The sequence below is a fragment of the Oenanthe melanoleuca genome, chromosome 10 (assembly GCF_029582105.1).
Source record: "Oenanthe melanoleuca isolate GR-GAL-2019-014 chromosome 10, OMel1.0, whole genome shotgun sequence".
Lineage (NCBI taxonomy): Eukaryota > Metazoa > Chordata > Aves > Passeriformes > Muscicapidae > Oenanthe > Oenanthe melanoleuca.
The window spans coordinates 217,945-242,239 of record NC_079344.1 but is presented as its reverse complement, the minus strand read 5'-3'; the positions used below and the strand labels follow the sequence as shown (position 1 = coordinate 242,239).

The following is a 24,295-nucleotide window of genomic DNA, read 5'->3' as shown; positions in this document are numbered from 1 at the left end:
GGACACCCACAGTGCCATCCCCAGCCCTCGCTTCCAGTCTGCATTACACAGCCAGGATCACACTCCCTGTGACAGCCCTGGGCACCTCCGCTTCAAAAGGCTGCACAGAGGGCACTGCTCAGCCCTGGCTGCATCGCACCGGGCAGCCACCACCACTGCCACCACCACTGCCACCACCACTGCACCACTGCCACCACCACTGCTACCACCACTGCCACTGCCCAGCAGCACAGCCCGGGCCAGCTCCACTCAGCTCAGCTGGCCACCGCTGGGTGCTTTGGCCTGAGCCCTCTCCTGTGACTGCCAGGGAGGCTCCGGGGACAGAGAAGTTTCAATGCCACCTGCAGGAACTGCCGGGCCTACTCCACTTCTAGAGGAAGTCGTGGGAAAGTGTGTCAGGAGGGAGCTGTGCTGACTCGCCTTCCCACAGCGGAGCAAAGCAGGGCGGCCACGCCTGCAGCAGCTCCAAGGCAGGGGCTGCCGCCGTTCTGCCTCTCCCACCACCACCATCCCCTCAGCATCCCCCGGCTACTCCCGGGCATCAGGGCTCTGCCTCTGACCTAAGGGCAACAGCTGCGGCTCTCCTTGAAGCCCCGAGTGCCGCCCGGCCCCAGCCCCGCCCGTGGGGCGAGCAGAGCAGAGCGGGCGAGCGGCTGCAGCCCGAGCGTGCCACGGGAACCTCGCCCTGACCACAGGAAGCCACTGCAGCCCCAGACACAGCGAGGCTGGGCTTTTCCGCAGAAAGGAGCTGCCTCTGTGATGGAGCACAGCCCAAACGGCTCCTTTGTGGGGGCCGGGGACCTGAGGGGGGCTCGGTGAGCTGTGTCAGCAGCTTAGCCACAGCACGAGGGGGTCCCAGGTCCAGCCTGGCCATTCCTGCATCGTGCTCTGGTTGCAGGGTGCCAGACACAGGGGCTGCAGCTGGACCCCAGGTTGTGATGAAGGGACTGAGCCTCATGCTGTGGAAAGGGGTGCAAGGTCCCCAGACTTTCCACATGCACACACCCCCCAGGCAGCCAGTTTCTGAATTAGCTGCCCTGGATGCACATGCCCAGGTGAGAGACAGCCCCTCCCTGTCCCCACCACACCTGCCCAGCCCTGGCTACTGCCCACAGCCAGAGAAGGGCAGTCCCTAGTGCTGGGGAAGGGCTGCAGGCAGGGCTCCATCCCAGCCCCACACAGAGATCTGAGGCCCACAGCCCCCACAGCCAGGCACTGCCCCAGCTGGGACACCCATGGCATACAGAGCACAGGCAGCGGAGCTGGTTTGCATAGTTCTGAACATTTAATAACTCAGTCTCTCTAGCGTTATATCCACATCCATTAAATTAAAAACAGGCTCAGGAGGCAGCTCCCGGCTGATTAAATTACAAGAAAAAATTACTGTGCACCAAAAAGTTGTTATAGAAAAATAGTCCTGTGGCCCCTGGCCAGCGGCTCCGTCCGTGCTGGCGCAGGTGGAGCCGGCACCGTGGCCCCGGTGTGCGGCGGCGGACGGCAGAGGGGCCCGTGGCACTGGCCCCCAGCCCACAGGGAAGGGGCAGCGAGGAGAAGGGCTCCAGCGGGGAGCAGAACAGATTGTCACCAAGTGGGGGCAAGGCACGTCGGGGGGCGAGGGCTGCAGGAATGCCGGGCGCCGCCCAGCACAGGCGGGACGCAGGCAGAGCTGGGGCAGTGCTGGCACTGGCGCCGCCTGACAGTCCCAGCCAGCAGCACCTACAGCCCTGCCCAGGGGCAGAACACAAGGGGCCCGAGCCCCCCAAAGCAGGGATGTGCGACGGGGTCCCTGCCCAGGTGGGGGCTCTGCCGGGCACAGGGGCAGGCGATGCCCAGCCTGGTGCTCCCCGGTGCCAGGGCCCTGCCCACTGCAGCGGCGGCGCTGGGAGGGGCAGGCAGTGGCAGCAGCAGCTGAGGCCTGGCTGTTATTGCTGTTGAAGGGCACGGGTGGAAGCAGACAGGCCCAGGGCAGGCGGCAGGGAGCTGGGACACAACAAACTGAGCCTGGGACACAGCTCTGCAGGGGCCGAGTGTGGGAGGGGCAGGGGGATGCTGTGGCACAGTCTGGGCTCAGAGCCACCCCTGCCCCAGCCAGCAAACCTTGAGCCATGGCAACCCAGGGCCTTGACACACTGCCCACCCTGGAGAATTGGCCCCAGCAGCAGCCATGTACTCAGCAGGGGCACCACTGCCACCAAACACCCCGCACGGGGCACGGGATGGACGCAGGGCCAGGAGAGGTGGCGCAGGACTGGGACGGTGTTGTGCTGGGGATGGTGCCTGCAGGACCATGCCTGGCCACCCAGACTGGGGCTGAGGGACGGTGCCAGTGCGTGGGAGCCCCGGGCTGCTGCAGTGCAGGAAAGGACAGGGGCAGAGTCCAGGGCCCCTCAGCCTCACCTGCCCCAGCCCTGCAGTGCTGGGCAGGGAGGAGGGAGGGGCAGGAGGGCTCATCAAAGGGCACTTTGGTCTCTGATGAAGGCAGTCCTCTCGCTGTGGGCCTCATAATCCTCACCGTCCGACTCAGAGGGACCCTCCTCCTGCCAGATGTCGGAGGGGAGCCCCTTGTAGGAGATGATCCCGCTGTCCAGGGCATACACTTTCACACCCCGCAGGCTGAAGCCTGAGCGTGCTTGCAGCACCAAGAAGATGGTGACAAAGATGATAACGATGAGGATGCAGCTGAGGCTGGCGATGAGGACAGGCAAGTTGACCGGAGGGGGGGCCTCAGCTGGTCCCTCGCCATCTGCCAGGGCGGGGGACGCACGGCTGCTCTGTGTCTGGTGGGAACAGGAGAAGTCCAGGCTGCTGAAGTGGGAGTGTGCAGGACAGGTGAGGCACTGGTTGGGGCCAGGTCCCGCACAGGTGGCACAGGAGGGGTGGCAGGGCAGGCAGAGGTGGGGTGCAATGGGCTCCACGCTGTTCTCCAGGTTGTAGTGCGTGCTCTGGACGCCGGGTGCAAAGCCGGGAGGGCAGCGCTTCAGGCAGCTCTTCTGGTGCAGGTAGTAGCCCTCCTCACAGACTGTGGGACAGGCAGGGTCAGCATGGGCTGGGGCTGCCTGCGCCCACACTCCCTCCCTGCTGGCCCCGTACTCACCCACACAGGTCTGGCTGGGGGTCAGGGTCTTGCAGCCACTGCTCTCCAGCTGGTTGGAGAGGCTGGGGGACTCGGTGGCCGTGCCATAGAGCACAAGTGTGAACTTGGTGAGTGTGCCTGCAACAATGCAGAGTGAGCACCACAGAGCTGCCCGTGAGACCACCCATGCCCATGACAGGCACAGGGAGGGGGCTCACGCTGGTCCCCCATCCTGGCTGCCAGGGCTCAGCAGATTTGTGCCCACCACCTGGGAGAATGCCTCTTGTGGGGCCATGCCCCTGCACAGCAGCCCCAAGGAGCATGGGGTCTCCTTCTGCCTGGACTCTCACTGCCCCAGAGGGGCTGCAGCACCACCCCACATGCCCAAGTCCAGCCTCTCCCCAGCCAATCACCCAAAGCATCCAAGATGCTACTGGCTCCTCAGCTCAGGAGCAGGGGGGAAGCTGGGTGAGCACACAGCTTGCATCCCACACTTGGAGGGAGGCAGTGGATGGGGAAGCACACCCCTACCGTAGTTCTTGGCATCACTGGTGTTCTCAATCTCCAGCACCCACTCCCCAGAGGGGTCCTCATCCCACGAGTGCGTTGTCATGAAGGCCCAGTCATTGAAGCCATCGGCCGAGAAGTCGTGGGGCCTGAGCCACAGAGGCAAGATATGGCTGTTAACACACCCCAAACTGAGCCGTGCCAGCCTAGGCCAGGGCACCCTGCAGCCCAGCACGCACCTGGCGGCCAGCAGGGTGGAGCGGGTGCCCATGGGGCTGACCAGGTGGATGGCCAGGTCCCCCCGGCGGTTGTAGGACAGCGTCAGCCTGGCCTGCGCGTGCTCCAGCCGGCTGATGTAGTTGGCTTTCCCCAGGCAGGCATCCACCTTCCGCCGCACCTCCAGACGCTTCCCGATGTCCCTGCCGAGGACAGGCACCTGTGAGGCTAGTCCCACACCAGGGGGACACACCACAGTCCCCATTCCTTGCTGTGGGGACTGGGCACCAGGGCAGCTAGAGCGGCAACCAAATCTGCAGTGGGTGAGAGTGGCACCACCACTGCACCTTCCCCAGAGGCAGGAGATGGGGTGCCCCAGCTCCTGGGCATGGGGGAAGTGGGAACTGCCCAGTGCTGCCTCCCCAGGCACCACTCCATGCAAGCCCTGAATAGCCCCTTTATTCATGCACTGCAGGCCAGCTACACCCTGCAAGGCACAGCCAGGGGTGGGATGGGCAGAGCCATCCCCATCCTGCTGCTGGCGTGTGGCCGCTCACCCCTGGTGCCAGCACAGGATGTGCCTGCTGTATCCACACAGGGCTGGCTCCCCAGAGGGGTCAGGGCAGGGCCCAGCCCTCGCTCCCCTCATGCAAAGGAACATGATCCCCCCACCCCGGAGCCCCTAGGGAGTGCCCTGGCCACAGACAAGACTGCACATGCTGCACTGTGGCAGCAGCAGCCAAGCAGGAGTCAAAGGAGCTTCTGTCTGCCCCCTGAAAAGCCCCTCTGTCCAGGATGACTCGTGCTGGCTGCACCCCAACCGCAGCGCCCCAGTCTGCCCACATTCACAGCCCAGCCCCATGGCCAGCAGGCTCATTGGTGACGGCAGAGCAGGATGGCTGGAGGTGCCTTTCCCAGCTGTCTTTAGGTTTTTGCAGGAGGATGCTCCAACGGTCTCAACAGCAGTTCAGTCCCTGAGATTCTCCCCACTCCCTGCTCTGGCCCAGAGGCTCTCAAGCCCCCGTGCAGAACAGATGCTGAGTGATCTTCTCCTGGGCTCACCAGCCCGTACCTGGGCTCTGCAAGGATGTCAATGACACACTTCCTCTGAGGTCCCACCGTGGTCCAGTTCTTGGCCAGGCTCACCATGGCCCCAGCATCCAGCAGGCCGTAGCCATACGAGTGGCTCACTGTGGACAAAGAGGGGTCAGTGCCCTCCTGGGGTACCCAGTGGGGGATGTGTGCCTGGCCACGCTGCATGCTCACTGGGCCCTCCTGCCTCCTTCCCCCACAGGGCTGCCAGGGCCCTCTGCCCAGCACCCCAGGGCGAGTGGCACACGTGGGACTGGGAGCGCTGGTCCCACCCCAGCAGCCCGGTACCTTTGCGGCCAACGCCGTTGGTGATCCAGTCATTGGCATTCAGGTGAGCTGGCTTCGAGGTCTGCACCACCAGGTGCTGCATGTCCCGCCATGTCAGGTTCTTGCTACAGGAGACATGGAGCTCAGGTCAGTGCCAGCTCCTGCTGGCCCCAGGCAGGTCCACGCCCAGGACTGGCACAGACCCCCGTGCAGCCCCCTGTGCTGCCCTTACTTGGCCTCCAGGGCGAGGGCGATGATGCCCGCGGCCAGCGGTGCCGAGGCCGAGGTCCCGGTGTGCAGCTCGGTGCACTTCTGCCTGAGGTCAGTCGTCACCTGCCAGGAGGAGTGCCAGGGCAGGAAATGCTGCAGGCACATCCCACCCCCTGAGCCCCCGGCCCGGGACAGCGGCAGCCCCACTCACAATCTGCTTCTCATTCTGGTTGCCACTGCTGTAGGTGGTGGCGAGGGTGGAGGAGCAGGCCTCGCTGTACCAGGGCACGTTGCCGTACTGGGTGGTGCTGCTGATGGACAGCGTGTAGATGCTGTTGGTGTAACCGTCACAGTTGCAGCTGTCATGCTCACGGCCCCCATTCCCCGATGCCCAGACGAAGATGGAGCCCAGCCCGCCTCGGCCCTGGCAACAGAGGCAGGGTGAGGGCAAGCACCAGCACTGCCACACACAGGAAACCCCAGGCTGGGGCTGGGGACAAGTGGATGGTGCCAGCCTGAGTCACACAGACAGAGCAGATGCAGCTGGGACAAGGTGGACAGCAGGACTTCTGCTCACAAGTCACCTGGCCTGACTCTGTGTGGGATTGCCTAGCAGGACTGTGGGAGCCCCAGCACAGTCCCAGCCATGCCTCGGCACCAAAACACAGCAGCTACCCTGGCAGAGGATGTGACAGAGTCAGCATGGCATCACGTGCATCTCTGTAGGGAATCCTGGGCAGAACATGACACAGCTCCCCAGGCAGGTGACACTGCCAGCACAAAGGGACAGTGAAGGAGGATGGGTGGAGAAATCAAGGGTGAGCAGCTGGCACGAAACCAGACAAGAACCAGGAGAGGGCTCGGGAAAGCAGGGTGAGAGCATCCCACACAGGAGCCCTCACAGCAGGGAGATAGCACCACATGGGAGTGGTCCTGACTCAGAACCATCACACAGGAAGAACAAGAAAAACTAACAGAGCCTGATCCTAGAGATGGGCTGGAAGATGGCTCATGCTGGGAGGGCCAGGGTAACAACCAGGGCAGGCAGAGGGAAGGGAGGAGGGCAGGAGTAAGGCCAGTGCTCCCCCAGCAAACCCTCCTTCTCACCTGGCTGACCCCACGGAAGAAAGCCTCCTCTGCCAGCCGGGCCGGGCCATCCACGGTCTTGCCATCATCCTCAGGGCCCCAGCTGGCACTGTAGATGTGGATGTGGTTGGGGTTGAGACCCAGGGAATGGGCCTCCACAGCATCAGTCACCTCCCCATCCAGCATGCGCACACCTAGGGCCAGAGAGCAAATGTCAGGCTGGAGCAGAGTGCCACCAGTGAGAACCCCCAAGCCCTGCTGCCACCTGTGCCACAGGCTGTCACGGGACTGCTGCACCAGCAGTGCCCCCAGCTCAGCTGCTGCTGTGGCCACTCCAGGGCAGGGCACCCACCTCCAATCCTGGCGTTGTAGGCCACGCCAACACCACAGATGCCATTGTTTGCCACAGCAGCCACCTCCCCAGCACAGCGTGTGCCGTGTCTGCAACAAAGAAGGAGCAGCACAGTCACTCAGGGTGTGAGCAGCACAGGGGTCAGTGCTGGCTGCAGCCCCAGCAGCCCCCACCCAGGCTGCCTCTCATCCCCTCCAACCAGGGAGCCAGTGAAGGCTCCTCCATCGGCCTCCTGCTCCAGGGCCAGGGCACTGAACAGCCCACACTGGCTCTGGGCAGAAAAAGGATGCTGCTCATGTTAAAAAGGGCTCCCCATGGGGCAGGAGTGTACTGCCAGCCCCACAGCTTCCAGTGGCCCATGTGGGGTGACACTGCACTAACTCCCTGCCGCACTAAGGCTCTGCATCTTCACCCCCACTCCTGCCTCACCTGTTGTCATTCATCTGCGTGTAGCGGGGCTGCGGGTCTGGGTCCTGGTCATTGACATCAAAACTTGCTCCTGGGTCCTGGAAGACAAATGGGACACTTGGAGACTGTCTACCTTAGCCACCGAGCCCCAGTGCCCCTCACTTCATGCCTACACAGAGGCTGAGCTGAGCAGGGTGGCCAGGCTCCAATCCCACCTCCAGTGTCCCTCCATGGTGGGCACCAGACCGGTACCCCACAGCTCTGGGGTTGCCCTGCATGGACACAGCTGCCCAGACCAGCTCCCACAGCACTCTGCCCCACACCATCACCCAAACTCACATAGTTGGCCTCCAGGTCAGGGTGATTCTTCTCAATGCCGTCATCCAGGATGGACACCACTATGCCCTTGCCCGTGTATCCCTGTTCCCAGGCCTGGCGCACGTTCAGGTCCCGCTGGTTTGTGTTGTACTGCCAAGAGAAGCCTTGGCACTAGGAGATGTGCCCAGCCATTGCCACTGTGATGGGTGTGTGCCCCAAACCCACCCAGCTCTTCTGTGGGCTGTGACAAGGAACCCCAGGGAGCTGGGCACAACCAGCTGCTCTGAAAGCAAGATTGAGCCCCAGACAAGGCATCCTTTGCAGAGATCAGATTTGTGCCCAAGCTCCAGGAAGCAGGCAGAGGCATCAACCCATTACTGGCCCAGGCTAAAGGCTGTACCTCCTAGTCCAGTTGCCCCCAGCCCTCCCACCAGCTCTGTCAGCAGAGCTTCCCCCCTGGGGTGTTCCCATACACAGCCCTGGGTGCCTGCCCCAGGCTTTCCCCCTTCTCCTCCCTCCTGCCAGCCCAGCAGCTGCTGCCTGCCAGCAGTCCCTAGGTGTCACATCTGTGTCCCCAAACTCGCACACAGCCCTCCTCACCCGACACTCACCAGGTACCACTGCTGCGGGAACTTGGGGTCCGTGGGCTCCATGAAAACGTCTCGCTTGCTCCTGCGCTTCGCCACCTGCTGCTCCAGCCACTGCACCTGAGGGCAGAGGAGGTGTGGGGTCTCCTGCCGACCCCTCATGACACAAGCTCCTCATGACCCCAGCCCTCAGCCTGCCTGGAGGGGCTCTCCATGGGAAGCTCACAGTCAGCTCTGTCCTGGCAGAGTACTGGACCTGTCAGAGCTGCTGCCACCCCCAGTCCGGCCCTCCAGGCCCCCTGCCTGGCTGTGCCCTGCAAAGGCACAGCACAGGCTGTGCTCCAGTGGAGCAGGACGGTCAGAGTGCCAAGCTGCACTGAGACACGGGCTGCTGAGAGCTGCCATGCCACACCACACGTGTTCCAGGGCCTGGGCTGAAGCCAGAGGATGGGGAAAACAGCAGCCCCCACACGCCACTGCTCTGGGATCTGTTTATTGTCCTGCACACCTTGTGCTGTCTACAAGTACACAGAGCTCTCCTGGGAACAGAGGCTCTGCTGAACCCTGGGACTGTAAGAACCCACAGGCCAATGACGCTGGCTCCACCAACCCCTGCCCTTGCCAGACACGCCGTGGGCTCCCACCTGCCTCTGCCAAGGAATGGTTAAGGCAGCTCAGGCCTGTCTTGCGCCCAGCACTGGCTCACGTGCCCCTGTGAGGTGCCCGGGAGCGAAGTCAGGCGCTCCCCGCTCGTACCTGCGGCTCCCTGGCCAGGCGGCTGTGCCAGGGCTGGTGGGGCGAGAGGGAGCGCTTCACCACGCCACGGTGCCGGAAGTGGTAATAGTCGCCAAAGATCTGCAACACACAAACGCTGCTCGTGGCACCGACACGCCAGCCCGCCTCCCCCGATCCTCCACACCCCATGTCTGCAATCCTGAGCTCCAGGGCTGCCGTGCACAGCCTGGGCCCCCACTCCAGAGTGCCTGCTGAGGCTTATGTCCAGTACTCTGGGCAGCACCTCCTGCAAGAAGCTATGGCAGCTGGGGACAAGGCAGCTGGGAAGATCCTGGAGTAGCAAGAATGCAGCCGCTGCACACCTCACCCTCCCGCAGGTCCCACAAGGCAGCAAGTCTCACATTGTCCAAAAAAGCTACTGCCCTGGCAGGAAGGCCCCAGGCAAGCAGAGGCAGAGAGGGGCAGGCCTTTCATAGCCAGCCTGTGAGAGACACCAGACTCAGGAGACAAAACCACTGCCTCTCTCCTAGTACCAACCAGTTCCTCCTGGCAGAAGGTCCCAGTGGCTCCAGGCCCCACACACTCAGGTGATCCCAGCCAGGGTAGGGTCTGCAGCAGCCTCTGCACCTCTGGACAGGCTGCTGGCTTCTCCCCAGGTGCCCCACTGGAACACCCACCCAGTGCCAGCCTCTACCTGGGGCACAGCCAGTTTCAGTGGGGCAGAGCAGGGGACATGCAAGCGTCCAACCCCAGTGGGGTCCAGCCCCCGCTGCCGAGCGGCCATGCTGTGCTGTGCTCACCCCAGCTCCACTCCCATGTGGAGACAGCCCAGACTGGGAGCCCAGCACAGCTGGTGGGGCCAGGAGGCCATGCTGCCGCCCAGATGGTTATTTTTAAACCCCAAACCCTCCCCAGCACTGTCATTTCCGTATCCCCTCCCGCACGTCCTGGGGCTGACGGACACAATGGCCCCACCCTGGCCGCCCAGGGCCTCCCAGCCCAGCAGCCTGCCCCAACTGGGGAGAAGGGGCCAAGCACACAGCCAGCCCCCCATGAGTCACAAAGCCCAGGCAGAAGCCACAGGCAGGATCCAGCTGCCCAGGCTGTGCCACAGCTGAAGGGGCTGGGCTGCAAGGGCTGTAGGAATATGAGGCCATCGCACCCTCCTCCATCTCAGGCTGCCTCAAAACAGTTTGTTTGGGGCTAACAAACCTCCCCAGCTCATTAGAGCTCGGCAGATGTGCTCCCAGTTTGGACAGACTGCTGAGCAAGGTGCACCCAGCTGAGCACCCCCAGGCCCAGGGCAGCAGCCAACTCTCCCAGGTACACACCTGGTACCTGCTCCTCTGGCACACTGTGCTCCCCCAGGACAGCCCAGGATGCCTGTCAGTTCAGAGCTCTTGAGGAGGTGCACAAGGTACAAAGCCTCTGCACAGGCCTGGTGGGGGAATGCAGGCTGGTTGCCCTCCCACAGCATCCCTCACCCCCCCCGGGGGTACGGACAGAGCCCAGATTGTTCCTGCACACACCACAGCTCTGACTGGTCATCCAACTGGATTAGGTCTGCACTGACACTGTGGTGGCAGCCAGGAGCTGGCCAGCCCACACACTTCCACCCTAATCTCCACCGTCCCTGTCCTCAGCAAGGGCAAAGCCACCCCCCAGCACCACGTGTCCCTGGTGCCAGTTCAGTACTGCTGCCCTGCCCACAGCTCCCAACTACCCTGGCCAGTCCCAGGGCTAGAAGGCTGCCCCTATGCCTGACCATGGCTCTGGGAGTGGAGCTACATGCTGAACCTGCAGCCTAGCGGTGTGGGGACAGGACCACTCCCTCCCAGGATGGCACTGTCCTGCCAGCACAGCCCAGGGATGGCACCATCAGTGCCCTTCCAAGTGACCCCAATCCCAGCAGTGGGGGGCAATGCCTGTGCCCCCTTCTCTGCAAAATCCCAGCAGTGCAAACACCCCCCACACATCTCACTCACTGCCACACACAGCCTCCACCTCTGACCCACAACCCCCCCACTGTCCCATGTCCTCCTCAAGCCCTCCCCAAGGCCACTCGAACCAGTCATAGGCCCTCTGCCCAAGGTGCCACTGGCTCCCACTCCACAGGCAGCAGAGGAGCTGGGGGTATGCCAGGACAGCACAGCTTTGGGGACAGTGTCCAGAGCCCAGGCTGAGGCCAGGATCCCCTCAGATAAGGGCCAAGCCACAACCCTCACAGTTCACTCCTACGGCACCAACCCTGGAGGACTTGGGGCTCCCTGACCCGGGGACCTTGAGTATCCAGTGCCCATGCAGGGCTCCTTTCGGGTGGCAGGACAAAGTCCCTGGCTCCTGCAGCAGCCACCTTCCCACTGCCACTGCTCCCAGCAGCTGCTCACAGCGAGGTCCTGACACCACAGCCACCAGTTGTGCAATTTCCTCTGGGATTTCACCCTGCCCTTCCTTCCCAGAGAGACAGCTCACTCCCAGCACAGCCACGCACACCGCCTGCTCCCTGGCTGACGGCAGGGAAAGCTGAGCCTTGGGTGCTGCTGACACACCTTCTGCCAAGGACAGTTTCAGGGTAAGAATACACAGCTGCTGTCAGACCCCGTCCTGCTCAGCTGAGGCCATGCTGCACTGGGCAGCTTGCTGTGGGGAGCAACAGTGGAATTGGAAGCCTTCCCATCCATCATCACACAGCACTTCCAGTCCAGTTCCTCCATGCTAGGATGGGCTTTTCCTCCTTCCCCATCCAGCAGGCAGAGTGCTGTGCCACTTGTGCCATGCCACAAGGTCCCAGGCACAGGACCATACAGCTAATTGCCACCATCAAGTCGATTGGCTCCACACAATCAATTGCCACCATCCAAGCAAATGCTGGAAGGCCACAGCAAACAGGCACAAACACAGTGACCCTGATGCCAAAATAGAGGAGGCCCCAAGCCAGCTCTAGGACTAAGCTCAGCACCTGCCCAGACCATGGCAGAGAACACTAGCTCCATGAGAAGAGGGAAGCAGGAGACTTACCGGGCCTAGGTTGAGGAATCCATGCTTCCTGGCAAGCCTGTCAGCCTCCTGGGGTCCTGCAGGGACGAGCACAGCCCAGGTGTTGGTATAAATATGCTGGGCCAGCACCTCCTGGTCCAGGAGAGTGAGGGCAACCACCAGAGTCCAGAGCAACAGCAGCGAGCAGGGCCTCAGATCCATCAGAGTATCGGGGTTCCTCGAGCTGGGGAGCAGGAGGGTCCCAGGAGCAGGAGGGTCCTGGGAGCAGCAGGTCCAGCAGCCTCCCAGCGTCAGCACTCTGAGGCACACCGGCCTCTCTGCCCTGCTGGTCCCAGCTCAGCCCAAGCCCACATGGGGCCAAGCCCACAAAAGCACAGGAACAGACCGTCCAGGGCAGGAGCACGATCTGCAGAGAGACAGGACAGTGGTCAGGCCCAGGGCACCTTTCCTCAGAGCTAGGAAGGACAGGCTGCACCGCCGAGACGTGGCTCAGCCACTGGGCTCAGGGGCCCTGGCACACAGCCCCCGCTGTCCCCACGGCACAGGGACAGCCACAGAGCCGCCTGGCTTGGCAGTGTGCCCACACCTCCCCCTGCACGGAGACACTGTTTACCTTGCTATTACCCAATGTTTGCTTATAAACACGGAATCAGCCAGGAGGAGAGGAGGGCACCAAAGGAGGGCAGAGGTGAGGCCAGGGACACTGCTCTTCCTGCTACCACTACCGCTCCTCCAACTGGGATGGGACTATCTGGGTACAGAGGTGGGAGCAAATGAGATGGGAGGCCTGCCTCTCCAGTCCCATGGGGAGACCAAAGGATATGTCCCCAGGTGCTGTGCAAGAAATCCTAGCAAAATGAGAGACTGGAAGGAGGAAAGTCAAGGGGAACTCCTGATCTCCAGCTAGCACAGCCCCAGGCTCTCATCTTCCCAGCCATTGACCAGACAGCGCCTGGCAGCCACGGCAAGCACTGTGCTGCCTGTCACCAGCAGCAGCTCAGCTCTGCCCTTCCTCTGGAGCACAACATGGTGACACCAGTGTGACTCATCCCCGCAACCCGGTGGAAACCAGGACCAGGAAAAGGGGCACACTGCCGCCTCCAGAATGAACCCAAGGATGCCCAGGAACAGCTTGCGCGTTTTGGGAGGGCAAACGCAAGAAGCTTGTAGAAAAGAGCAGGGAGTGACCAACCCAGGGTAAGGGAGCCCACGATATGACGATGCCAGGATGAGCTCCACACCCGGAGATCCAGAGGGACCCTGGAATATCTCGTCATGCTTAAGAGACAGCTGGAAAGGTGAGAGCCGGCAGTGCCCAGAGGAGCCACATCCCGCTCCATCCAGAAGCGGCCAGAGCGAGCCGGCAGCCTGCTGTGCTGCCAGAGGAGAGAGCTCCTGGCAGCCGCCGGAGACCCCGCCGTGGGCACGGCACCGACAGTGCAGGACTGGCACAACGGCGTTTCTTCATCGGCGACCACAGCTCGGCCAGCCCCGGGCCGGACCGCCCCGCCGGAGCACCGGAGGCTGTACGGGAGCCCCGGGTGCCCGACTGCCAAGGCCCACAGCACAGTACGGCACAACGGAACGCTATCTGAAGGGTCTGCCAGTGTCCGTGCCGATACCTGGCCCCCGAGCCGGGCATTTCCCCGCCTCGCTGGTGCCGGCGCCAGCAGCCACCCGCTCCGGCGGTGACTGCCGCACGTGGGGCCAGCCCGGCCGGCGGGGGACAGCCGGGACCCCGCGGTGCCTCCCGCCAGCGAGCACCGCGTGCCGGGACAGCCCGGCCCCGCACCCCGCCCCGAGCCGCGCTCCGGCCCCGCACCGCGGCCCAAGGACCCGGCCCCGCACAACACCAACCGGCGGCCCCGGGCTGAGCGGCGGGCCCGGGCCTGCGCCCGCGGGGCGGCTCCAGCCGGAGCTCCGGACGGCGGCGGCCGGGCCGGGCCGGGGCGGAACGCGGCCTGGCTTCCCCTCGGCCCCAGTAGCGGCGGCTCCGGCCGCCCCCGCCGCAGCCCCCAGAGCGGCCGCCCGGCCCCGCACTCGCTGCCGGGGACCGCCGGGCCCGCACATCCCCGCCGGCAGCGCCCTAAGCCTGGGTACCCAGCGCCCGCGGCCCCGCCGGTCGCCCCGGGCCCAGCCCCGCCACCGAGCCCCGTTCGGCGGGGCCGCCGCAGCTGTCAAACCGCGGCCACCGGCGGGTCGAGCCCTGCCGGGCCGGTCCCGGTGCCGCTCCTGCGCCCTTACCGCGCGGCCTGCCCGCTGCGCTCCGCTCCGTCCCGTCGGCAGCCGGGCCCGTCTGTCGGCGGCGCCGCGTCACGCCGCGGGGCGCCCGGAGCGCCCGCCCCGGAGCCGGGCCCGGCCCAGGCAGGGGCGGCCGGGGCGGCCGCCGGGCCGCTTGTTTACGCCGCGCAGCTGTCAGCGCCGCCCGGCCCCGCCCCGACGGCCGCGCCACCGGCCCCGCGCGGCTCGCTCGGCACGGCCCGGCCCGGCCCGGCCCGGCCGCCGCTCCGCCGGGCGCCGCCGGATGCCGTCACCGCCGCCCGCCCCTCCCGGCCCGTGCTGCGGCGCCGGGTCCGGCACCGACCCCCGGCGGCCCCTCCGCCATGGGCACCGCCAGCATCGGGCACGGCCCGGGGTTCTGCACGGCCTCTCCTGCAGCCGAGCATGGGGCTGTCCGTGCCACCGGGGGCTCCTATGCCAGCCCAGGCAGGAAAGCCGCTCTGCGCCGCGAGAGACCTGAGCCTCGCCGTGGCCCGCGGTACCGGCCCGGTGTCAGGGTGCCTGCCGCGAAGGGCACGCAGAGATGCCCCGTCTCCCACCTGGCGCAGCTCGTGGTGCGCTGTGCTGCGACACGGAGCTGGCAGGACATGAGCCCCGCCAGATTAGCCTGTTCAGCCCTGGCAGACCGCGGAGCGGGGAGTTCCCCAGCCAGGCTGCGGGAATCGCACTTCCATGAGGTCCGTGTCGTGGGCAGATCGGTGTACAGCTGCCTGACAGAGAAACTGTCTGATAGGGAACAACACCAGGAAAGTCTATCAGCCCCGTTTCTTCCACCAAGGAAAAAAAGGTGAGAAGTGAAACACAGCTTCAGTCATTTGTAAAGAAATGCCCGCTGTGGGCACGGGACGGTGTCATTAGCAACAAAAATGCAGCAGAACCCAAAGTGACCTGAACCCAAACTGACCTGAATCTTCCAAACCTGCGACGAGTCTGGCAGCCCTGGGCAGGAGCAGGTCCTAGTGCTCTTTACAGAGAAAAGGAAGTCACTCAGATACCATGATCGAGATCGTGAAGCATAGCAATCACACAGGAAACAGTCACCTTGGTAACCGAGATGCTGAGAACAGCCCAGAAAATCTAGCACAGGGCAGGTTGCTGTGCTAAACTGGGTTAGTTCTGCAGGTATTTAGGCTGGGCATCCAGCCCCAAGTACTGCACCAGAGACCCGCAGCCACAGGGGCTGCGGTGCCCCAGGCCCATGGTCCTGCCAGGGAGAGAAGGCACCCACCAGACAGGCAGCACTCACCCAGAGTCACTGCAGCGCGCTCAGGAGTCGTCCCTGGAGCTGGCCAGCCCAGGCCAGCCCTTGGGGCACAGGGAGCCAGCTGCGCCCCACGGGGTTATATAGAGGATACATGGACAGGGGCAGGTCCGGAGCCGGAGCCGGAGCCCGGGCCGGCAGTGGGTGGGAGCATGGGAGGCGGGCTGCCTGCCCCTCCCGTGAACCTTACCTCTGGATGCCTCTTTTGGGCGCTGGCAGCCGTGCCCGGGCAGGTGAGGAGCTGCTGCGCCCGGCCCTGTGACATGGGAGCTGAGAGGAGCTGACAAAGGGCCCTTGTCCCTACGGGCAGGCAGGAAGAACCGCGCTCTTACATAACCCTGGCCTGGGACCCGCGCTGACCCCGCTGCCCTGCCAAAGAAAACGCCTGGGCCGGGAAGCACCTGGCTGCAGGTGGCACAACGCCACTGACGGGGAGCAGAGCCGCTGTCCCCGAGCCCCCTGGAGCCTAGCTGCACAAGGAGCAGAGCCTAGGGCCACCAGCATGGAACTGAGCGGCTGCTGTGCCCCACTCAGCTCACAGGGCTGCCGGGCACCCCTCTCTGCCCCAGCCACCATGCAGCCAGGGGGTGAAACAGCTACTTCTGCACATCTGCCAGGATCACAAACCCTCCTCCTGGGGAGGGGGACTTGGGGACCATGGCTCAGAGGCACCAGCACAGCCCAGGAGACAGCAGGAGCAGCTGCTCCATGCGGCAGTGCCCAGCAAACTGGCAGCACTGCTGCCAGCCCTACTGTCCTGTCCTGGGAGGTGTGCCCTGCCTCCTCTGGGGCTCTCACTACAGCCCCAGGGGCCAAACTGCTCACTGTGGGTGGCAGGGAGTCCCCCACATTGCCCTTCACTGAGCACACTCTGGTGTGGCTTGGCTGCACACACAATCAATAGAAACCCACTTTCATGGGAAAATCAGGTTCATTTTAGCTTTCAGGTTGCAGAATACAACTGAATACATCTGCCCAAGCTCCCTGGAAAGCAGAGCAGCATAGGGCTTCACCCCTGCCTGCAGGCACCCCAGCCTGAGGAACCTTCAGGATTGCAGGGGAAAGCAGCCACTGAGTGGGCAACAGCAGGGAAAGGGGAGAGAGCCCACACAGAGAAACCAGCAGAGAAAACCAAGTAACAGGCAGCAATAGCAGGCAGAAACATCTGGATGGACCAAATCAATAACAGAAGGTTTACCCAGCACAGAGCAGCCTGCTCTGCCCCCCATGCCAGCAGAGGTGAGCCCACAGCCCCTCTGCTGTGCTGTCCAGCCCTCTCCCTGCCCATCCTCACACTCTCCCCAAGCTAAGGCTGCAGTTCCTTTCCCTGGAATCTCTCCAGTCCATGCCCTCCCCTCCACACTGGATACCAGCAGCAGGCCCTTTGGTGCCCAGGGAGCTGGGATTGCCTGGCCCAGGCAGGATCTGTGCTCCACAGGGTCCTGCTGGCTCCAGCAGCTCTGTTCACCTCTGGCTCCCAGACACAACATCTCACTCTGGCTACATGCGGGGACTCAGGCCCAGCCCAAACACCCTGACCTTGTCCTTGAGATACAAACTGCAGCTGCTCAAGGTGGGTTCTGTAACTCCCTGCCTTAGGCTTTGTCAGCAGCAGTTGTAATACTGCCAAGATATCAATTCACAGCCTAGTCTGGCTCTGCCCCTGCTCTGGGCTGCAGGACGTGCCCTTCCATCACATGTCCTGTCACAGCACCCTGTCATCACCTGCTGTACAGGTGCAGGGATATCCTTGCCCAGCCTAAGCCCAAAAGGTGCCTGTGGCACTTGGGGCGTTCCACAGGAATTGCACACACAGGAACACAAGCACACAGAGGCAGGGAACACTAGGCTGGAAGCCCACCTGCAGCCCAGCAGTAGGAATGCCCATGGGCTTTGGTGGGCTGGGGAGGGGGTGCTCACAAGCACAGACACACCAACCCAAAGAGCAGCAGGTGTGGCTGGCATCACACTGAGGGGCAGACTGGCCCACGCCCCAGGCTCACTTGTGGAATGGCTGCGAGCCTTCCATGGCCTCACACAACCCCAGGAATGGGGGCTCAGCCCCACAAAGTGCCTCCCACCTGCCGCAGCCCAGCTGCCAAGCTCTGCAGAGCCAAGGTGTCAGCAGCACTGCACAGGGAAAAGGGAACCTGGGGCAGAGACTCTACAGTGAAGTGCATCTTCCTGCCATGGCCTCCAGCCCCTGCAGCCACAGAACTGAGCCAGGCTTGAAGGCATTTCCCTGTTTGCCCAGGTTTTTAGCTTTGCTTCACCTGAATGGGACAGTGTCTGCTTTATGTGTAATCCCCAAGCTTCCCCTTAGCTTCCGTGGCCAACTGTTCCTCCAAGCCCTGTTAAAGCTCATTCCTTGCCACGTGGCACAGGGCTCACCAGGTGGGAACATATTGTGACAACCCTCAACATTAACAACATAAACACAGAGTGGGTGCTCTGGCTGTGCCTGCACACAAAGGCCAGAAGCACACAGATCCACTCTTGCTTGTTCCTGGCGGAGGCTGTAGGTGCTGAAGGATTATAAAGGTGCTGTACGATTATAAAGGTGCTGTACAATTATAAAGACACTGATGCCTCAGTTGCTCAGGCAAACCACCTGCTTCAGGGCATCAAGGGAGCCCTGCAAACCCTGTCCCGTGCAGGGACACACTGAAGCAGGAGAGCTTCAGAGCCCCCATTTCTGCATGTGGCAGAAACTGGTCAGAATGGATGGCACTGCAGGGACACCCTTCCCCAGAACTAGAGCAGGCACTGAGTCAGGATGCCAGGCACAGCCAGCTGGGGCTGCAAGGAGCTGGGCCCAACTGCCCCCACACCTAGGGCAGACACCCCCACCTGCAGCCCAGCCAGATCACAGTCACCCAACTGGATCTGCCCAGTCCTGGCACCTCTATAGGCCAAGGAGAGTCCCCTAGGAGAGAGCCAGCCTCTATGGTGGCCCTGGGATCTCTGCAGCCATTTCTGGGAGCAGAGCAGGGTGGTACTCCTACCAAAAACAGGGTCTGCTCTCCACTAGACTGGCTGCAGGAGATGCTGCCCAGAGTGAGGTCTCCCAGCCCAGACCAAGAACACCAAGACACTTCCCTGCACTCCCTTAGGGATCGTGCTCCAGTGCTGCCCCACCATCTGGAAAAGCACACGTGCTTTGGGCTTTCCTGGCTGCCAGAGCTGCCCTCACCCCACACGGCCCCTGCCACACAAGCACGAGAGCATCTGCTCCACTACTGCCAGTGACCTGCTAAAGCTTGGCTCTGCCCTCCTGCTTCCTAAATTTCCCTGCCAGCAAGCAGATTTCATGGAAGATAAAACCTCTTCCTCTCTTCGTAGAAACCGGCAGAATGTGGCAGATGTGGCTGTAGTGGCTTGTGACGCAGTTTTACCCAACTTAGGAGAAATTATTATCTTCTGCGGCAGGATGAGCTCACAGGAACATCCTGCAAGCAGCCACTGGCTCCAACACTGCGAAACCTCGCATCCCTCGGAAGCTGAGACATGCTGACACAGCCGGCACTCAGCTGCTTACGGAAAACCCCCAAGAAGCGGCCGTGACCCCAGCCTTTCCCCGCTATACCGCAGCCACGCCAGCGGGATTCCCAGGAGCTGCCCCAGCCCGGCCGCGCAGCACGGCGGAGCTCCTGCCCCCCCGGCAGCAGCCGGCCGAGGCTCCGGGGCACGCAGCAGCGCAGGGCTACTGGCCCTTGCTGCCCGGAGGCCGAGAGCCCGGCAGCAGCGCTCGGTGTGGCTGGCTGGCAGCGGGCAGCGCAGAGAGCCGGGCCAGGGCTGTTTGCGGCTGCCGGCGGCCCGCTCTGCCCGCTGCAGGGAGGAACGGCTCGGCTTCAGCAGCGGCCGCGGATCCCCGCTCTGCCCCGCTGGCAGCGGGCACAGCGCACACGAACCAGCCCCGCTGTGCACCAGAGCGAGCGGCGTTTCCTCGGGCTGTGCGGGGGAACTCGGCACAGGAATGCGCCAGACACAGGGCACAGGAATGCGCCATTCGCGGGACGGGAGACCAGCAGTGCCGGCTCAGACCCGGCCCCACTCGCCGTGTGGGGACACAGAGGGCGGGCACACAGGGACGGCCGGGCCTGCAGAGTCCCTTCAGACACGGCCGGAGCAGCGGGGCTCTATCGCGGCGCTGCCCCCGCCGTCCCATGGACGCCCGGCCGGTGCCTCCCCCTGCGACTGCCGAGGGAAAACCCCGCACGGTGCGGGAGGGAGCGGCCCCTCTCCCGGCTGAGGGCGGGTGGCGAAACGAGCGGGGACTCCGCTGCCCCCAGCCCCAGGGCCGAACGCAGGCACGGGCACAGCTCCGAGCGCCAGGCCCGTCCCCCGCCACCGACCCGGCCGAACGTCACTTCCGGCCCCGGCACGGTCCCCGTCGCGGCGGAAGCGGCAGCGATTGCGGTTCCGGGTGAGCGCTCGAGGCGCCGTTGTCAGCGGCAGCGCTCGGTTCGGCACCGCTCGGCTCGGTTCGGCTCGGCCCGACTTAGCCTCCTCCCGCCGCCACCATGGCGGTCCCCAGCGCCCTCATGAAGCAGCCGCCGATCCAGTCCACGGCGGGCGCCGTGCCCGTCCGCAACGAGAAGGGTGAGACGGGGGCCCGGGGCTCTGCGGGGTGGGCGGAGGGCCGGGGCTGGGGCCGGGGCCGCGGGGCCGCGGGGCCGAGACCCCCGGTGACGGCCCGGCGCCCGCAGGCGAGCTGTCCATGGAGAAGGTGAAGGTGAAGCGGTACGTGTCGGGCAAGCGGCCCGACTACGCGCCCATGGAGTCCTCGGAGGAGGAGGACGAGGAGTTCCAATTCATCAAGAAGGCGAAGGAACAAGAGGTCGAGCCCGAGGAGCAGGAGGAGGAACTGGCCAACGACCCGCGGCTCCGGCGCCTGCAGAACCGCATCGCTGAGGACGTGGAGGAGCGGTGAGTGCTGGGTCAGGCAGGAGCAGAGTCTGGGGCCGGGGGCTGGGACTCTGCTGTGCTACAGGGAGAAACTGCACACGGCAGGAGCTGGGAACATTGTCCAGGCAGTACAGGAGTGCCTGGCACTTCTCATATCCACACTGCACTGTGCCTTGGGCTGCTTTCCAACCAGGAGCTAGCCAGGTGCAGCCCATGTCCATTGGGTAGAAAAAGCAGTAGAAAAAACAGGCTCCAAATAGAAATTAGTGTAGCATGCTGAGGCTCAGGGTAGTGAGGAAGGATGGTGTCTCATGAAGCGTACTCTGGGCAGGGAGCACTGAGTGCTGTTTGCCTCCCATGGAGCTGCTGTTGGTTTCGTTTCCACTAACAAGGAGAATTCTCGTTGGGAACTCCATTTTTCCTTGAAGCATGGGCAGGGAAGAGCTGCCAGTGCCCAGCCACTGCAGCCTCCTGGGACAGATCATCAGTTATGGCATGTTTGGCAGTCCCAGTGCTTACCATGGCCTTGCTAGAAGCGATCTGTGAACAGTCCCTTTCCTGCAGCCCCCTACGTTGCAAGTGCCGTGTGTTAACCGGGGTCTCTTGCAGGCTGGCAAGACACCGCAAAATCGTGGAGCCTGAAGTGGTTGGAGAAAGCGATTCAGAAGTGGAGGGGGGAGAAGCTTGGCGCCTGGAACGGGAGGACACCAGTGAAGAGGAGGAGGAAGAGATCGATGATGAGGTGTGTTTGCAGAGCCAGATAACGGGGCTAAGAAAGCTGTAAGGGCACAGGCTGGACTGCCTTTTGCATGGATATGTGGGCTGTCTGTCTGATGTGTCTGGACAAGTGTCACACCCAGCCATGACTTAACTGGTGGGTCACCATGCTCTGGCATGGGACAGGACACTGGGGGAGGCCACACCACACTCAGAGAGGTAGGTGCATCTTCTGAAAGCCAGCACTCCAGCCATGACATGTGATTCACAGGAGAGAAGTGGTGACAGGGCTGCCTCTGACTGCTCTGTGCTCTCCTGTAGGAGATTGAGCGTCGGCGCGGGATGATGCGTCAGCGAGCACAGGAGAGGAAAACTGAGGAGATGGAAGTGATGGAATTGGAAGATGAGGGTCGGTCTGGAGAAGAGTCTGAGTCAGAGTCTGAGTATGAGGAGTACACGGACAGCGAAGATGAAATGGAGCCACGTCTCAAACCGGTCTTTATCCGCAAGTAGGTGATGGAAGTGTGTGGGCTGGCCCTGGACTGTGGTAGGCAGAAGCTGGGGCCCAAGAAGGCCTCGCTGCCATGGTCTCTTCTCACTGTGAGGAAGCCATTCATCTCCTTGGGGTGGGTGGGATGGGATGGGTCAGCCTGGCAGGGCACAGCTAGCGAGCAAGGGGCAATCCCTGCATCCACAGCCCCGTATCAGCTGCATTGGGTTGGTGTGGGAACAGGCTGTGGAGTCTGACCAGAGCCCTTGGGCAAAGGCCATTCAGTGGCAAAGGAACATGGTAGTCCCCAGAAAGTGGAGAGCCCTGGGACTTGACCTGTCCTTGGAGAGGGCAAAGGCTGAAAGCAGCTGCAGTGTGGGAGCCAGCGAGAGGCTGAGTGTCTGCACTGGCTCATGGGAGAGCTGAAGGCTGTCATGGCTCTGCTCTCAGGAAGGACCGGATCACAGTTCAGGAGAGAGAAGCAGAAGCCCTGAAGCAGAAGGAGCTGGAGCAGGAGGCAAAGAGGATGGCAGAGGAGAGGCGCAAGTACACGCTGAAGGTGCGGGGGGGTGGGCTGGAGGCTGGAGGGGGCAGTCACTGCAGCAAGCTTAGCTTGGACCTCACTGCAGATTGTAGAAGAGGAAGCAAAGAAGGAGCTGGAGGAGAACAAGCGCTCGCTGGCAGCGCTGGATGCACTCGATACAGATGATGAGAACGATGAGGAGGAGTACGAGGCCTGGAAAGTCCGTGAGCTGAAGCGAATCAAACGAGACCGTGAAGAACGAGAAGCGTAAGTATTGTCTGGTAGACAGGAGGCTGAGAGCCCACAGGCAGTTGAAGCACCTTTTCCTCAGGCTGCCCTTTGGCAGCAGGGTCCCAGCTGGACTGAGTGCCCAGAGCCCCTCCTGCCCGCCCTTGGGGTGCCTTTGTTCCCCAGCAGTAAACGTGTAAACCCTGAGGTGGTAGCTGGTGACAGCCTCACTCCCAGGAGATGCTGTGGGGACATGGGGTCTCAGGGGCTTCTCTCCCACCCAGCATGGAGAAGGAGAAGGCAGAGATCGAGCGCATGCGAAACCTGACAGAGGAGGAGCGCCGGGCTGAGCTCCGGGCCAACGGCAAAGTCATCACCAACAAGGCAGTAAAGGGCAAATACAAATTCCTGCAGAAGTACTACCACCGTGGAGCCTTCTTCATGGTGAGTGTGCTGAGGGCCAGGCATGGCTGCACTGGCTGCAGGTGTGAGACCTTTTCCCTGAGGGGAGCCTCCCCTCTCCCACTGTGCCCTGGGGCTGGGGGTGCCCTGGGGCAAGAGCCAACCTGCAGAGGCAGCATGGGGCTGAAGCTGGCCCGACTGACACCAGAGCATGTCAGTTGAAAGGATCTGAAGCTGCAGAGCTGTCCCTGTGCTGCTATTTGGGCTGACAGACCCAGCCAGAACCAAGTCAGTTCTGCATGGGCCTCTGGAGAAGCAGCCTGGGGAACAATGCTCACATCTCTCACTCTAGCAGGAGTTAATAGGGCTGCAAGTACTGTGGCAGCCCTGGCAGAGCAGAAATATGACCTTCAGGCAGCTTCCCCCACTGCTGCCAAGACTTGCTAGAACCTTTAAGGCTGAGCAGGTGTGTCTTCCTGCAGGATGAGGATGAGGAGGTGTACAAGAGGGACTTCAGTGCTCCGACCCTTGAGGACCACTTCAACAAGACCATCCTGCCCAAAGTCATGCAGGTGGGTGTGCTGGCAGAGGGTGCCCAGCCCATGCCAAGGTGGGGGAGTTGTGGGCTTGGGGGTGCAGCAGGTCCTGATCCCCCGTGAACAGCTGCTCACAAGTTCTTCTGCTCCCCAGGTCAAGAACTTTGGGCGCTCGGGGCGGACGAAGTACACACACTTGGTGGACCAGGACACCACCTCCTTTGACTCTGCCTGGGGCCAGGAGAGTGCACAGAACACCAAGTTCTTCAAGCAGAAGGCAGCAGGGGTGCGGGATGTCTTTGAGAGACCCTCGGCCAAGAAACGAAAAACCACTTAAGGGCAGAGGCAGGAGGGTCTGGTGTGGCTGAGGCTGGCAGGAGGGCACTGCTCTGCCGAGCCTGGGCAGGGCCAGAAGGGACATGTTCCAGGACTCCTGTGGTGGCAAGCCCTTCCCCTGCCTGTACCATGCCTGCCCTGATGAGGTGTCCCACTCCCTGTGCTGAGCAGACCTGATGGGTTCCTTGCCCACACAGTGTGGAGGATGATGGCCTGTGGTGCTGGCCAGGCTGGTGGCCACACTATGTTCCAGCAACAGCCACCATGGAACTTTGGCAGTGCCTGGCACATTACAGCAGCACCCCTGGCTCCAGCACATCCACTTCTGGAGGAATTACAGGACTTTTGCACCCATCTTGTCTACAATCCCTTGCTTGTACTGTCCCTGGTGTCAGTCTGGGCCCTGTTTTGGGGTGGTCAGTGGTGGCCCTACCTCCTCATGGTGGTCCTGCAGGGCTTGGCTTTTCTACCTGTGTGGGGTGGGAGGGTTTGATTAAAAGTTTGATTTTCTTACACACTCTGGCTCTATTTTTCTTAAAGATGTGGTCATCCTATTCTGTGCTTTCCTTGTGAGCCACGGTGAGCTGGGGCAGCACAGGAAGCACCAGCTTGGGCAGGGCATGCATGATCAGCTGCCACCACTGCCTCAGGCCTGTGCCTGGGCCTGTGCTGCCCTGGGGCAGAGATAAAAAGAGGGGAGAGCAGCATGTCTCAGTGCTCAGGCAGGTCCCTTTGTCCTGCTCCAGTCACAGGGGTGCCCATGCCA

General features: G+C 62.8%; 3 protein-coding genes across 6 annotated transcripts; 2 read left to right on the top strand and 1 right to left on the bottom strand.

The window, feature by feature from the left end:
• Nucleotides 1–1,263: 1,263 nt before the first annotated feature.
• Nucleotides 1,264–15,520, bottom strand: FURIN (furin, paired basic amino acid cleaving enzyme). 4 transcript variants are annotated; one of them, XM_056499440.1, is made up of 16 exons: nt 15,375–15,520; nt 11,870–12,254; nt 8,873–8,971; nt 8,141–8,236; nt 7,551–7,679; nt 7,233–7,309; nt 6,804–6,892; nt 6,473–6,645; nt 5,577–5,789; nt 5,388–5,488; nt 5,177–5,280; nt 4,869–4,986; nt 3,820–3,999; nt 3,605–3,729; nt 3,095–3,211; nt 1,264–3,019 (listed from the first exon to the last, which is right to left on the bottom strand). In XM_056499440.1, the coding sequence occupies exons 2-16, from the start codon at nt 12,047–12,049 to the stop codon at nt 2,451–2,453; spliced, it is 2,370 nt and encodes a 789-aa protein (XP_056355415.1). In that variant the 5' UTR covers nt 12,050–12,254; nt 15,375–15,520; the 3' UTR covers nt 1,264–2,450. The 4 variants fall into 4 exon arrangements, with proteins under 4 accessions (XP_056355415.1, XP_056355417.1, XP_056355416.1 ...); XM_056499442.1 differs by lacking the exon at nt 15,375–15,520 and adding an exon at nt 15,033–15,131; XM_056499441.1 differs by lacking the exon at nt 15,375–15,520 and adding an exon at nt 14,668–14,792.
• Nucleotides 12,476–19,819, top strand: LOC130257479 (basic proline-rich protein-like). The gene is made up of 4 exons (XM_056500027.1): nt 12,476–12,536; nt 13,232–13,417; nt 13,560–14,606; nt 18,981–19,819. The coding sequence occupies exons 1-4, from the start codon at nt 12,476–12,478 to the stop codon at nt 19,817–19,819; spliced, it is 2,133 nt and encodes a 710-aa protein (XP_056356002.1).
• MFAP1 (microfibril associated protein 1) lies at nt 19,759–24,046 on the top strand. Its single transcript, XM_056499444.1, has 9 exons — nt 19,759–19,991; nt 20,099–20,318; nt 20,907–21,039; nt 21,336–21,523; nt 21,955–22,063; nt 22,134–22,294; nt 22,540–22,699; nt 23,140–23,229; nt 23,348–24,046. The coding sequence occupies exons 1-9, from the start codon at nt 19,913–19,915 to the stop codon at nt 23,528–23,530; spliced, it is 1,323 nt and encodes a 440-aa protein (XP_056355419.1). The 5' UTR covers nt 19,759–19,912; the 3' UTR covers nt 23,531–24,046.
• The last annotated feature ends 249 nt before the right edge of the window (nt 24,047–24,295 follow it).